At 48.0% G+C, this 15,776-nt stretch overlaps 1 protein-coding gene across 1 annotated transcript in view; it reads left to right on the plus strand.

Annotated features, from left to right (window-relative positions):
- Nucleotides 1-1,385: 1,385 nt before the first annotated feature.
- Nucleotides 1,386-15,776, plus strand: part of TRIM62 (tripartite motif containing 62) — a 30,558-nt gene continuing 16,167 nt past the window's right edge. The window contains exon 1 of the mRNA XM_029578853.1: nt 1,386-3,055. Within this exon, the coding sequence (XP_029434713.1) occupies nt 2,645-3,055 (411 nt within the window). The 5' untranslated portion in view covers nt 1,386-2,644. The remainder of the gene's footprint in view (nt 3,056-15,776) is intronic.

Here is a 15,776-nt window from a genome sequence, read left to right on the forward strand (position 1 = left end):
CAGGATAATCAGTTTTGCCTTAGATATTTCTCAGGGCTTTTGGGTTCCTGGGAAACTACTAATATCCCTGCTAAACAAAGGCCATTGGTCTTGCAGTTACTCCCGGAAGCACGGTTTACTATAGGTCTCCACTGGAAATACATTTCTAAAATGCAATATTGAGATTGCCAAATTAGAGATACTGCTCTTATTGCAAAGTTGTCCTATTATCTGAATGGTGAGCATGCAAAATGTGATTGTATTCGGGGCCCATTCTTAACCTTTTATAATATGGGGTAATGTATGTTCTTTATTTGAATTGGAATGATGCATATTCTTGGTTATTTCTCTTTATGTTAAGAGATAAGAGATTGTATTAGCTGGTGCCCTGAGCAGCTTATTGTTGGCATTTACCGTTCTTATTTGTGGACTGTCATGCTGTTCAGTTTGCAATGAAATAAACAGTTCAAATAAAAGAAACCCTGAGTTAAGTCTAAGCACCTCTCCGCATTGGGGAAATAGTTAATACTTTCATTAACATGGGATTTAAATGGACGAGCCCGAATTTGGTTTTGCACAGGTATGGGTGGGCAATTGTTTGCGCAAAAAACACGTTAGTCCATTATTAGACGCACAAAACAATGTGCGCACATGCTGTAAGCCCAGCACACTATTACATCAGGGCCTCTGGTTTTGTGATGTGCATTTCCAGCCCCATGGCAGAAAATAAATGAAACAAAAGGTATTCTGTCTTTCTTTCTCCTCCAGCCTTCTGTCTCCTCCCCCTGCTTCTCTTTCTTTCTCTGTTCCGATCTATATTCTCCTATCTTTGCTCTCTCTTCTGTCTCTCTCTGTTTTTCGTAATCTCACTCTCATTTGTCCCCATCTTTCGCTTTCTCGCCGTGTGTAATTTCAGTCAGCCCGTGGATAACATCCCTCCAGGCTCAGTAGGGACATCGTCCCTTTAAATCCCCCCCCCCCTCCCTCCCTCCACTGTGGCTGTCACCAAACCAGTTCTCTACTGAACAATGAGGAAATTAAGCCAGTACCATTCATCCTTATGGGGGAGCCGGAGCCCGTAATGCTACCGTGTCCTCTCTCTGCACGGTCTACCCCTTCTTATCGCTTTCATTCTCCTGCACAAAAACATAAGCTAACGACAGATGTAACCTCCTGCGTGACCCTAGCGAGAGCATGGGAGGGTAGTCGCCGCCGAAAACCCCCGGGGCTCCCCCCCGACCCCGGCCCTCGGTAGCGGCTCTGCGCTTGGTTGGGGCCAGCCCTCTCAGTCCTGCTCCGCTTCCTGAATGGGAAGGGGGAGAGCAGGGGAAGGCGCCCGGGGTTGCAGGGGTCTTAGGTTAGGCGTGGGGGGGCTTGTGATCTGGAGCTGTCCCTGGCCTGGGAGTTGCAGTCCTGCATCCACGTCGGAGGGGGGGACGGGGACCAGATCAGCCCTGCAGGGACAGCTGGGCAGTTACTGATTCCGCTTGTGCAGGGGCTGCGGGGCAGCTGGGACCTCCGGGCATGGCTGGGACTGTGCGGGTAGTTCCCGGCATTGGTGCATTTTAAAGAATAAGAGGAGGCCTTGGGGCGAGGGCTGTTTGTGCAAGAAGTTGGAAAGATCGGAGCCTACCCTCTAATTGATTTCATTCTTCCTTTTCTTGTTTGTTTGTTTTTTTTATTGCTTTTACCAAATCAGTGCTGTATTTATTGTTCAGCGCCGTCCTAGCTGGGGCACGTACGTACCTCTCTGTGGGGGGGATGTTGTTCTGGGCGTAGCGTTTGTTCATTAATTGAATGTACATGAAATAACTAAGATAATTTATTTGTTTGTCCATTCCTCTCTGGGCAGTTGGCTGGGATTTGTTCAAGCTTTGGGTTTGTTTATTTATTTGTTTGTTGCTTTGCTGGGGGGGGGCGTTTCAAAGGAATATGTGGAAAAGTTTTTTGGGGGAACGGCTGCGGAGGTAAAAAAAAAAAGAATATAAGCCGGCAAAACTGTGACATGAAAGCTCTGAAAGCTGCTGCACCAAAAATTGCCTTTTTTTTTTTTGGGAGGGAGGCGGGGAGCTGGGTTTTATAGCTGCTATTCCAGATTTATAGACAACAAAGAAGGTTTGGTCTGGGAGCACAGGAAGTGAAGGGCACAAAGAGTATTTTGTGAACAGTTCCGTTTCATACTGTAGCAGTATGCAGGGCAAGTTTCTCCTGTTAATAGGCTTCTTCTCCTCCTGAGCGCCTGCTTCCAAGGGATTTTGTTGCAGTGGGTTTCTGGGTTTGGGGGTGTGTGTGTGTGTGTTGATTTTTGGGCAGGCTCTTGCAGCACTTGGTGCTGGGTTAGGGAGAGGATTACGGGTGCATGGTACCGGTACCAGTTGGTGGGTTTCTGGGGAGGATTCTGGTTTGGGTTATGTGTGGGTTTCGGGCAGTGCGGTTCCTGTAGAAGTTGGTACTGGATTTCTGGGTTGGGGGAGGGTGCTCAGGTGTGCATAGGTGTGTTGTCGGTGGGTTTCTGCCTTTGGATGTGTGAAGGTTCAGGGCAGTGTGGTACCCTGTGCTGGTTAGCAGTGGAGTTGGTGCGCTTTAGTGGGTTTCGGTACTTGGTGCTTGACAGTTTCCTCAGGGCTTGGCGGGTAGACGATCACCCACCACCGTGGGAGCCTAAATGATGGCCTGCTGTCTTAAAGATGAACTGCTCTGCTCCATATGCCTGAGCATTTACCAGGACCCTGTCAGCTTTGGCTGCGAGCACTATTTCTGCAGGAAGTGCATCACTGAGCACTGGAGCCGGCAGGAGCACCAGGCCACCCGGGACTGCCCGGAGTGCCGCAGGACCTTCTCTGACCCCACTCTCTCCCCCAGCCTGAAGCTGTCCAACATCGTGGAGCGCTACTCCGCGTTCCCGCTGGACGCCATCCTCAGCGCCCAGAGGGGCTCCTTCCCCTGCAAGGACCACGAGAAGGTGAAGCTGTTCTGCCTGACGGACAGGGCCATCGTGTGCTTCTTCTGCGACGAGCCCGCCCTGCACGAGCAGCACCAGGTCACCAACGTGGACGAGGCCTTCGAGGAGCTGCAGGTAAGCCGCAGGCTCATTGGGAGGGCCAGCCGGAAACAGAAGCCTGAGTGGCAGGCCTAGAACCAGGGGCCGTGAGGGGATAGACCCTAAGAATTAGCGCGTAGGAAGCAGTGACTTCACAGAGGGGCTGTTGGGTGCAAACAGCAGTCTTCCCAGTAAAGGTGCTAGGGACAAAAATGGTTTTAGAAGAGGAGTCTGCGACATCGCCTTGGCTCAGGAAGATAGGCAAACTGAATAAGGCCTTGCGTGCGTCTTCTGGCTTCGTATTTGATGTTTTCTGTCTCCCAGGGGGAGCTGTTTTCTTACAGGGGCTGACCTAGGCTGCCCTTCAGTACCTCATTGTAAGGCTTGCTATGTAGGATCCATGTATAAGGTGGCAGGAAACTTTCTTATTCTGAGTTTGAGGGGAGGGGGAAAAGTTATTTTCTTGCTCTCTTACTGGGGAAAAAAAAAAAAATCACCCTGTCCATCACATGTCACTTGGGCTTCATGAAACGTCATTCATTCCCAGCACTCACATCTGTAAATGATTCTCAGACAGCCCAACGCAGAAACCCAACCAGGCACTCTGATTCCTCTACATCTGCAAGATTTCTATTGTGAATGTTAGAAAACAAAGCAAAAAGCCCCCCCCCCCCCCCCCCGGGAAATCAACATTCTGGGACCTCCCAATAATCCTAAGTGAGAACTCGCTTTCAGCTTGGACATCTAAAGACCTCAGCTTGGCCGTCCTGTGTCTTACTCCTCGTTCTCCTGACGGGGGGGGGGGGGGGGATTAATTACAGTGTCAGCATCCCCTTCGTGTACGGGGACATCCTGAGCGTAAGAAAGCTCCACCGAGTGTGGAAACCGGCCCTCGATTTTTTTCCCTCGCATGCCCACCCGTTTCACTCGGTCCGGGCTTGGATCTCGGCTCAGAGATTTGGACCCCACTGCGTAGTGGCGCAGTCAAACATTTTTTTTTTTATCGTGTTACTGTGAGGCTTCCCTTCCCAATATCAGCAAATGATAGTGCACAGGGGCCTTAGGAGCTTAAAAAACAAAACCACCACCACCACAAAAATAAAAAAAAACATGTTTGGCCTTCGGTTTCATGATGTCTGGGATTTGGGTTTGCGGCTCTCCCGGCCTTAGTTTAGAGTCTGCAGGGGCTTTGTCACCTTTTTAATTCAATGGTCCCAAAGCAGAGCTATAAGGGGGTCATTTCCCAAAGGGTTTAGGTGCCTGACTTAGGGGGAATTAAGGAGCCTAAATTGGTCCCTTTTTTTGTTTTTAAACAGACTAGGCCAAAGTGGGCTGCGGCTGGGGAAGGGTTAGGGCAGGAGAAAAATGCTTGGAGGCCAGTAGAGAGGAGCGCGGACTGCAAACAGTTTTAGGAAACTGCGTCTAGGTGAATTTTCAGTCAAAAACTTAGGTCCCCTAAGATTTAAGCACCTACGATGTAGGTGCCTGAGAGAAGTACTGAGCACGTTCTGAAAACTGACCCCTCCCCCATGGGTATTATTAATAAATACTTCTATTCTGCATATCCCAATTAATTGTTCTTTGCGGATAACAAATTATTACATGCATAATCATGTTGCACAATACGTTAACAAAAGCAGAAGCAAAAATCCTAATGTGAATACATATACGCCAAGCATATTCCCTCTAGACACACAATGGAAGAAAATCCTTACTGCACCTAACCCTTAATTTGCTTTCATATTTCTGCCATAAAAAAGTAATTATGCACCTGTTTCTCTATGTGTATAATTGTTAGAATTTGCAAACCTATCTCTGATACCAAGTCCCTTGAAAGCAAAGGCAAGGGGTGAGATAAGGACACCACAAGACGCAGATAAAGAAAGCTTGAGCTAGCAATGCTGCAGGCCATGGGAACTTTCAGAAACGAATGGGGCTTGGCAGTGGCCAGGTCCTGTGCAGTCCATGGGGACATAGGCGACTGGATGTTTGCGCAAGAGCCTCGTTCGTGTTGGTAGCCGTTTAGATTGTTACAGTGCTTGCTGGTAAACACAGGGGCCAATGCAAAAAAGGCGCGCTCAGCACGGCTTAACCCTTCGTTGTGCTCGCATTATTTATGCGCAAACTCTACTGCCAATGCAACAAGGAGCTTTGCACCCACAGAGGAGCCAATGCAATAAAGTGCACCCAGCCTAGCACACAGGTTTACAGGCGGTTGGACGCACATTTTGGACGTGCTAGGCCAGCGCTGGATGCAGCAAGGAGATTGGCGTGTTCAGAATGTGTGCGCCCTAACAAACACGAACCCGGTAGCGCCCATCAGATGTAAATCGCATGTAGATGAGGACACTAACTCTTCCCTCCCGATGCAGTAAGGCGCTGGGCGCTCAACCCGCGCTTTTTAATGCAGAAAATGTAACCAGCTCAGAGGTGGAGTAAATTCAGCTTGCAGTCAAAGGCTCGGGAGAACATTAGAAAACATGTTCTCTGTTTTGTGATAAGCGTGATTTTCCCCCCTCCACCCCCTTTAATTTACTGCTTTTGGTGGAGAAAAATAATTGTATATTTTCATTTCATTAAAACCCCCGCCAAAACCCACTTTTCTTAATTGCCACATAATTTGGACGTCCAAAGCAAGGGGCACCTAATATTTTGCTGAGGTTGATGAAGTGAATTATAGCAAAACAAAAAAAAAAAGTGGGATGAAGACAGACGCTTGTATTGCGCGCTACGGACGCTCAATTCTCCGTTAGAGTGCCCTTGTTAATGCTGCCTCTCGTTTAAATATTGCATCGGGAGCCCAGGGGATGTGATTGCGCATGCATTGGGAAAACGGGCGCTCAATACGAGAGTCCGTTTTTTAGCGAACATCTTAATTCATCGGCCCCCAAAATGTGCGCGGAACATTGAGCGTTAGAGTTGGCGCTCTCGCCTGGAAGTTTCGCACTGGGTGTTATTCCCCAGTGCAGAGAGCTGTTCTGGATTACCTCCTGTTTTCTTAGCGCTAGAATCTTAACTCCTAGTCCGAGGTGGAGAAAAGTTTCCAGAGCTTGGAGAAAGGGGGGGATGTAGTGGAGGAGGCAGGCGGTGCTAGTCCCGCAGGGCAGCACCATCTCCCCTCCACCGTATTCCCAGCTGTTTTTGAGTCGAGCAGATAGGCACTTGACAGCGGCGGGGTTACAGCCTCCCCAGGAGTTATCAAAGGGGGGAGGAGAAATTATTATTTTTTTTTTTAATTGTTTATTTATCGTTTTCCAAAATACAAAAATCAAAAACTTTTGCATTAACAGAAATACATGGATTAGTAGTGTTCATGAAAAATTTACAAGACTGTCAATATACATCTGTATATTTCTACTCTGTATAATACAAGAAAAAACTACAATATCCTTTTAGAACACTAATATCATTAACATATCAATCAAAAGGAGAGTTGCATTTGGTTATCCAAGAAAAATGGGAGATTCCTCATAATAGCTTCCTAAAAAAGAAAAATAACATGTCAAAAACCCTGCACTACATTCTTTACTTTTTACTGGGCAATCGGGGAAGATGTTGGTAATTTTCTCTGTTGAGGAGAAATTCTTCTCGGAGTTCATCCTAGCAATGCATGAGGCCTGTTGCCAGCTGAAAGGAAGGTCGGCACCCAATGAGAGCCACCAGTAGGGAGTGGCTCTCATCGGAGCATTGCTCGGATACATCCATTCACCTTGGGGTGAGGACCCAGATGCTTCAGAATCCAGTGGTACTCAGGGGACAGTGCTAAAGTCCACGGCCAGATTTTCTGTATGATTTAGTCAGAGCATCAGCCAAGTAAATGACAACAAATGTGTTGGCCTGCAGGCTACCGTGGCTGAAAAATTGGTCATCAGACTTGGATTCTAAGACCAAATCAAGAAGGCTTCCATTTAAGGGCAGACAGCTCTTTGGGGACTAACTAGAGAAATTAGTCAAAGGCTTGATGGAAACAAAACCTCAGAGGCTCACCAAGGACAAGGCTAGGCGTAGTTTTAGAGGCGCTGCGAGTAGGGCCAAGGCAAAGAACTATAGGCGGTATAAGCCAGGTCTACCAGAAGTGTAGTCCTTTAACACAAGTACAACCCTTTCGAGGTAGCAGATGCAGTGGTACAGATGAAGACACCAAAGGTCCTGCAGCAGGCAGAAGCACCCAGTGACGGTGCCCAGAGCCGCCATTCAATCCCACCAGTAGGGGGCCAACTACAATAATTTTACGAGGCGTGGACCTGAGTAAAAAAAGGACCAGTGGGTCCTAGAAATAAGACACTGGGGGTAGGCATTAGAACCAAAGGCCCCAGTAAAAGAAGTATTCATGCAGTCACCATGCCAGGGACACGAGCATAGCAGTACAGGCACCATTATACTTATAAGCAATAGTACCTATCCCAGCGCAGGAGAGAGGGAAGGGCAGCTGTTCAGTTTGCTTTGCTGTCTTGAAGAAGGAAGGTACCTTTCAGCCTGTGTTAGATTTAAAGGTGGTAAATCAGCCCCTGCATATACCCCACTTCCGGATGGAGACATTAAGGACAGTAACTGCAGAAGTAAGAAAGGGAGAGCTTCTGACGTCAATAGATTTATTGGACGCCTACCTCCATATAATCAATAAGAAGACAACACCAGCAGCGTCTGCGCTTTGCAATATTGGGAGATCTTTTCTAGTTCAAGGCATTAACCTTTGGCCTGGCAGCAGCTCCTAAAATACTTATGAAAAGTAATGGTAGTGGTGACAACTAATAGGAACAAAAGTCACCTAGAAGCCCGTACAGCAACTCACCCACCTGGGAGTCCTCTTCGATACAAAGATAGAAACACAGAAATGACGGCAGAAAAGGACCTAATGGTCCATCCAGTCTGCCCAGCAAGCTTATGGTAGTAACTACTGGCCATAGAAGTCACCTTATAATTATCAGTTTCCAGAGCTGGTCCTGTGCCCTTGGCTGTGGAATGCATTAGCATCTCCTGGGCCAGGAGATCCTAGGGTAGAGAGTACCATAGGCTCCCCAAAACTGGGCTATAAGGTTGTCATGGAAACCTGGATTCTGTGTCTGGATATCTTCCATAATTGTTGACATCCCCTTGGGGATTTGCACGCCGTGCCTTTCTAATTCTTAAAAGCCCGCGTCCCTTTTTTAAATGTGCCATTGTTTTTCAGCACCTCCGTTCTCTAATGCCTTTTATTAATGCTCTGCTTATAATTATTGCACCGAGAAAGCATGCGTACAATGCAACTGTAAGCTTTCTGAATCAAATGAGGGGTGTGGCCATGTTAATATCTGTGCAAGTTAAACAGGCACTCATGACTGAGCGCCCGCTCCCTTACCGTGCACCGATCCACCGCTCCCGGGCGCGCAATTTAATAAAAAGGAGGCGTTAGGGGACATTTGCGTGCCCCTGGGGCCTCCTTGGCAGCGAGCGCCCGGGAGAGGTGGCTGTCAGCTGGTTAGGAAAACGGATGCCCAATTTTAAAGTCTCCGTTTTTCCTAACTTGTGCATGGCCACAGATTAGGAAAATGGACGCTCGTTAACAGGGTACCATCAAGCTAGGGTGAGATAACATAGTACAAAATGTCATCTTTGTGAGACTTTCCTCACTCCAAATGATGTCAAATCTTCACTAAGGTGTACTGTGCATCTCACTCTAATGCGAAACTGGCCCCTAAACCAACACCTCAACGCGACGTATTAGATGGCCCTCCTATAGAGATATAAATAGGTGCACACAGTGAGGCCCTGCCCAGAGGTTCTCGCTCTCACTCTCTATTCCCTTCTCCCTTTCTTCCTCCCCAAGCCCAGAAATGGCAAAAATGCAATTCCAAAAATTTATTGCGAATTGCGTTATGGCCATTTCGGGCATATCGCACAGCCTCACGTCAGGGAAAAAAAGTGTCGTTATTTCCGGCATTAAAACCGTGCGATAATACCCCCTCATTGAACTAAATCCCGCCCAAACTCCTCCCTGATCCCACCCCCTCCAAAAAAAATTAGCATTCGCACCATGCGTTATGAACAATAACGCATTTTGATGAATGACCCGGTTAGATTATAAGCCCTCTGGGGATAGCGAAATACCCGCAGTATCTGAATGTAATCTTCTTTGATGTACACTTTGAAGTGCCAGGAAAAGCGGAATATAAATAAAAAGCCATGAGCGTTCTGGTAGCCCTTTTGATCTTGAAGGAATCGAGATTCTGTGCAGGTTCCGATATTGGAGAAGCTGAATAAATGCCCAGAGGTGAAAGCTGTACATGGGCTGTCAGGAGCATAGAGGTCACTTCTTCATATGTGATGGCTAGGTTGAAGGCAGGAGGCACGCAGATCTTGTTCCCAGAATGGAAATCCTGCTCCAAGGGGCTTGAGGAGGTGCTGAGCTGGTGACTGGGTTAGCAGAAACCTAGTTCTTGAAGGTGTTGGCTTTTTTTTTTTTTTTTTGAGTCCGGGTTTATTCGGCCGCACCCGAGCAGGGCAGGTCTTGGCCACGCACGTGCAGGTCGCAGGCACAGGTGTGAGTTTACGGGTTGGCGCGTACAGTCCTGCATTGGGAGGGACCCTTAATCTCGTCCCGGGGAGCCGCAGCCTGACCCTGCCCGGGAGAAGACCCAGAGCTCTGCCTGACTCTTTCAGAAAAGCACCAGGCCCAACTTGCTGCACCCGTGTCTCTGGCATTGCATCTGCTTCCTCCTGGCAGCAGAGGTATCGAATGGACTATGTTCTCTGCCAGGCAGTGCAGAAACCGCCCAGAACTGGGAACCATTGCGCCTCTGTTGCTTTGGTTTTCATGCTCTGGAATGGATTATTTCCAGGATGCCAGGTCAGCTTTCTGCCTCCAGACCTCTTGCATTTCTTCCCGATCCTCTGGATGTGGACACGTGCTGCAGGCTTTTATAGCATGTGGTTTTAATGCCTTCCTAATTCAATGAGTATAGCACTCTTTATGATTTTGGCTGTAGAGTGGCAGGACTTATTGCAGCCTGGCAGCAGTGTTTTTATTGTTTGTTTGTTAGAATTTTGTTTTATTGTTGTTTTTATGTACTTGACGTTTTATGTTCTTATCTTGTATTTTGTTTAGCTCGGTGAGCCTGTGTAAGCAGAAAATAAATATGTAAAATAAATAAATAAGCATGCAGTAAGTACCTGCTGCTTTCACGCTGTAGCAAAACAGATTTGCAGTCTGCAGAGTTCACTTGAGGCTGTGAGACTGCGGGATTCCCGCTGCATAGCTCGGGATTCGCGTCTCACCGTGTAAATGCCAGAGCGCGCGCACTCTCATGCCTCCCCCCCACGCAGCTCGGAGCCTGCAGAGTGCGGCGTTCGCACAAGCCCTGCATTGTAGTCCTGCAAAGGAAGGACGACCGGTGACGCCTGGGAGCAGGAAGGGAGGAAAGGCAGAGAGGGACTACCCCCAGGGGGAGAGACAGGGTCATTCCCAGGGGTTCACAAATCAAGGAGATTCGCTAACCGCGAGGACGAGGGCTGTTCCCAGTGTAGCACTAAGGGACGCTCATCTGACGCGGTAGCTTAGCCACCTGCCTTACTCCCTGACTGCACTTTTTACTCAGAAACAAATTACACATTTTATTTAATTTATTTATTTATTTAAGGTTTTTCTATACCGGCATTCATGAAAGCGTTCACATCATGCCGGTTTACATGAAACAGGGGTGTGAAGAACAAACCAAGAACATAACTAAACGTGATGAAGAGATGCAGTTACAATTAACAGGGGCTGTAAACTGGGAGGAGGAAAAATAGAGAGAGAAAGAGGAGGTTAATTATATACAATAGTACAGTATATATACATAATCCGAAATATATAGTTGCTGAGTGGAGTCTTTAATGGTTGGCGTGTTAAGTTATCACTTTACTTCCGCGTTGTAAACTGCTGCCCTAGATACAGCTAAGATAAATCGGGGGGCACAATGCATAACCCCTGCATCCTGCAGTCTCCTCTCAGCTATTGTGGTGCCTCTCTGCTCCAGCTGCATGGATGCGGTCCCACTTCTTGGCGTTTGAAATCCGAGGTCTCTTTCCTTTCCTGTCACTGTCCGGGCTCCCATCTTCATCCTGGCTTCCTTTCTGGCCCCCGCTGACTCTACACCGAGCTCTGGGGTGACCATCACTCCCTCCGTCTCTCTCTGCTCTTCACTGTGTGCCTCCAGCTGTTTTGGGGGGTTGAGAGAGACTACGGAGGACAGAGAGGGGAGGTGGCAGCGGGCATAGGATTTTAGCGTTTGGAGGGTGAGGGCAGTACCAGCGCCAGTCTGTGTAGCTAGGAAGCGTTGCTCTTATGGAAGGGGCAGATTCTCTGACCCTGGCTTCAGCCTGCTACGTAACCCAGAAGCAAGCTGTAGCCCAGATTTTTTTTTTCTTGGATTAATTTAATGTATTTTGTCAGATAAAAAGGTCTGACCCGTATTTCTATGGCTCTAAGTAGATTGACACAGTAACCACTTACTGGGTGGTTGCTTTCTAAACCAGACTTCCTAAGCATGGGCTTGGTGAAATGGGTTGCATGCATTAGATGAATTAGTAATTTTTTTATAATATACCAGAACGACCCCATTTTCCCAGTAGCCCAACAGCCGAAAAGAGAAAAATACGTATGCATGGCATGGTATGGTAACAGGCACAAGAGTGACACGTGTGAGCGGTAGCACCAAAAAAAAAAAAGATGTGAGAGCAACACTGATTAACTAATTGTGTCCGAACATTCAACTTGGACTGCAAATCAGAACTGTCCTCCCAAAGCACAGGTCCATCAGGTGTGCCAGTCTGAATACAAACCTTTCAGCATGTAATGGCAGCCAGTGGATCGATTCTAGACAAAGAAAACAAGTTACCTCTAGGTTCAGTGAAAGAACCAAACCGTTAGCCCCAGTAGCTTTACCACATCTGGAGATTTTGTGATCCGCCCTCCCAATTTTTGTTTGCCAGTCCTCTGATGCCAGGCTCATCGTTACATTTCTGTCTTGGCATTACAGGAGCGTCTGATCCATGTTTGACATCAAGGAGGCCCCAGGCAAATGAGATTGCCCAGCAGACTCGACACCGTTGGGCCCCCTAGGAATTCCCCCCCCCCCCTCGACATCTCATTCTAGGGCCCTTTTAATCTGCAAATACAGGAAGCGAGTAGAACTATCTAATTCTTCTCAAAGCGCATCCAAGGATCTGGTGGAACTGTCTCTCCAAAGGCGCCAGAGAAAGTGTAGCCACACTCCTGCCAGATTTGCTGTTTCTGGCAAAAAGGTACCAGGTTTGTAGCTAAGAGATGCAATTAGCTAGATTTACCCCCGTAAGTACCTTAAAATAAATAAATCAATTCTACAAACAGCTGTCCAGATGTGCACTAGCACCAGGCTTGCTCTACACAGCTGCCAAACCAGGGAAGAGGAGAGCGCGCACGGGAGAACAGTGGATAGGTCTGTGTTACCGTCGTTGGCCATGCCCAAGACAGCAGCCAGCTAAGCCCGGATGCAAACCAATCCTGCTGCCCAAAAATAGATTCCAAGGTCAGGCACAGCTATTCCTCCCCTGTCCTCTGCCCACCACAAAGTATTCGGTTTAATCCTAGGAGCCTTCATGTGGCGTATGAAGTTGGAAACAAGATCATATAATTAAAAAAAAAAATTTCTCTAGTGGGGACGTTGCAAAGGGACGCGTTGGAGAACATAAAATAGACGCGGTTAGCAGACTAATCCTCCCCCACCCCCGAAGAAATATGTATGTCAGGCCAACCATGCAAACCGTCTTCGATCTTGCGGTAGGTGATTTTCAATTTATAGAGATCGAAAGGTTTTAATGATTATCCCCTACCCCACCAGGTACTAAAAGCCTTAATTTTCAGGTAATACAGGAAGAGTGACGAAACTCGTTGCTGCTTCCATCCTCGATATCCTAGAAATCACGTCTCCTCTTAATACAGGAGCCGATCTCGGGCAGACATTGAAAACCCTACTGCAAATTATATTTTGGGCTGCCAGGAGCAGCAGATTTCATTTAGATCATTGTGTAGGGATCCCTAGTTTAATTAGGAGGGGGCTGATGGGCCTGGGGCAGGGCGTGAGGACTCTGTCGTCCTGTTGGGTTGGGGGGGGGGGGGGTTCTGGATAGCTCTGAGAATTGATACGCGTGAAAACAGGGAGCCTTAACTTTCAGGTTGCTGTGTTTGAAAGCAGCCTAGGTCAGCAATGAAGTCAGTTTCCTTGAGCCATAAATCTGACCGATGCCTTTTTATGAGCTCTGAATTCTGTGGACATGGTCTTGCTCTGGTGTTCTGGGCTCCCTAGAATACAAACCTTCCTTTCCTTCATTTCAGGCATAGCTCTCTCTCTCTCTCTCTATCCTCCCTCCCTCCCCCCATCTGCCTCCAGCTGCTCTTGTGGTGGACCAGACTAATAGGGATGCCCTTCCAGCTGGCTTGACACTGTCTTGTCTCTCGCAGAGCACATCATGCTGACAGTTTGATAAGGCTAGGAACAGGGTCCCTCCAGCTAGCCAGGCTGTTAACAAGAACCTTGTCAGGTTGTCTGCAGGTTGCAGAGAGGCTGCAGATGAGATATGGGAGGAGGACCCAAGGTGTCCCTGCCACTACCTCTCATGTGTCGGGAAATAATTCTCAGCCCAAGCGCAGGAACGAAAGGCAGAAATGCTTTGCATGCGCCTCCTGACGCCCAGCTTTTTAATCTATGTACGGCCCCCTAGGTGAGTGGCAGAGATGCTTCTGAGAACAAGATGAAGCGCAAGGGAGCAAGCCTGCCGTTAATCATTGACTTTCATCTCTTAACCTCGTGGTGCATAGAGAGAAAATCTGCGGGTTCCATGCCAACAGCCAGCTACCTGCCCATCTGTGAAATTATTCCCTCTTTCCTCTGCCGCTCTGAGGGCCCGGTTACTGCATAGAGACTCGTCAGAGCCGCAAGCTGAGAGAAACAGCCTGTCGGCAGAATCCCTCTTACTTCACGGCAGAGGTATCGTGGGGGCACAAGACTGCTGTGTCGTGACAGCTTCATTGCTGGACACTTGGAAGCCACGTTGTAGCACTACCACGACACGACTGATTCAGTTTAACCTATTCCATTGCTGTTTTGCATTGTCAGTCAAAACTTAGATGCGGACCATTAATACCTGAGGCTCGGATCTCAGATGTTAAGCAGCCTGATGAGTGAATGTGGAAACAGAGAAATATGCAGCAGGTATAGACTGTTTTCCATGCGTGCGGCAATACCGCTTAACCCTCACGTTTCAAGCACTAAGCAGTGAGAAGCCTCTGTTCTTGTTTCACGTGTGTTTGTGCAGCGTGATAGTGTTTTGTCCTGCCCCCGGGAGGCTGTGCACCTGCCTCTATGAGAAAAAATGTCTTGCGTACCTCCCATTATGTCACACTGCCTTGTTTCAGATATTTCCCACTAAGTGTAATGGCCTGCATCCTCTACACTTATGTCCTGGAGGCCATGATGGATGAGGAAGTCACCTGTGGCCCAAGCACCTAGAAGGAAGCCATACAGGGCTGGAGGCTGAGTGTTTACATGAGCGATGCAGAGGGTGACCCATGGCTGGGGGTACCGTCTGGTGCCCAAGACACTCTTGCTATGAAGTCACAACAAGTGTTGATGGTGGAAATGTGGGAATATGGGCTCCGTGGGCTTTGCAGCCTGTTTCCAGTAGCCTCTCGTGCTAGGGAGCTGAGAAGGGGGAGCTTGATTGCTGCCTTGACTTAGAGACCCACCTCTGCTGCGCGTAAGACGCCTGTGCCTTAAGCAGTGGTCCTTCTTATAGTAGCACCGTCAATAGACCATGGCAGCACCCTTTATATGGGTCTCCCCGCCAAGGAAACCCAGGAGCCCCATCTTCTTCAGAACATAATCACAAGTTTGGTCAGTGGTAGCCCTGGATGGCAAGTACGGGCCCATTGCTCCATCAATTACTGTTAGGTTGAGGACTTCTCTGCAGGTTATGAGTCCGGTCCAGTTTATAGAGTACATGATGTATAGAAAGTGACCGACTGTGAGGCATGTGACAGAATAAGTAAGAGAGAGGGAGGAATAAAGATGTGATGAGAAGAAGAATTGGGTTTAGATTAGGGCATGTAATAGATGAGGTTCTGCTTATTTATTTAAAAAACTTCCTACACCGCATGCTCCTGTGGTCCCATTGGTTTACAAAGACAGAACTTAACCTGCACGATTTAAAACAGCCAGACTTGTAAACCAAAGGAAACAAAAAAAAAACTCCGCGTCTGGGAATTCATCTGAGCTAAGTCAAATGCTTTCGATGGAAGGTGCGTCCGAAATACTTACTGGATCTCGCGGAATTAGTTTTCAGATTCCTGGCAGAAGCAGCCATGATTTTAAGGCCTCCTTAAATGCTCCGGGACCTGTATTTTTCTTGGTTTTTCTGGCATGGTGTTCCACAGAATTTGGCTGGCCACTGAAAAGGCCCGGTCCCTAATCTCGCCTAAATGTGCTTGCTCCAGTAGTCCTTTGTATTGAGAGCGCAGTGCTGGGGAAGGAGTGTGTATGTGCAGCGCGATACCTAGCCAGGGTACTTTTGGTATTACGAATTCATTTTATGTACCAGCATTAATGTTTCGTATTTTCTTCCGGCTTGGATGGGAAGCCAGTGCAGCGAGGCTAGGACTAGTGTTGTGCGATCATATTTTTTTGTGTCCGGCGAGCATGCGAGCTGCTGAGTTCTGTAATAAATGTGAGTGCTTGAAGAGTGGATTTGGTAAACCCAGAGAGCA

The sequence above is a fragment of the Rhinatrema bivittatum genome, chromosome 15, assembly GCF_901001135.1.
Source record: "Rhinatrema bivittatum chromosome 15, aRhiBiv1.1, whole genome shotgun sequence".
In the NCBI taxonomy this organism is placed as follows: Eukaryota; Metazoa; Chordata; class Amphibia; order Gymnophiona; family Rhinatrematidae; genus Rhinatrema; species Rhinatrema bivittatum.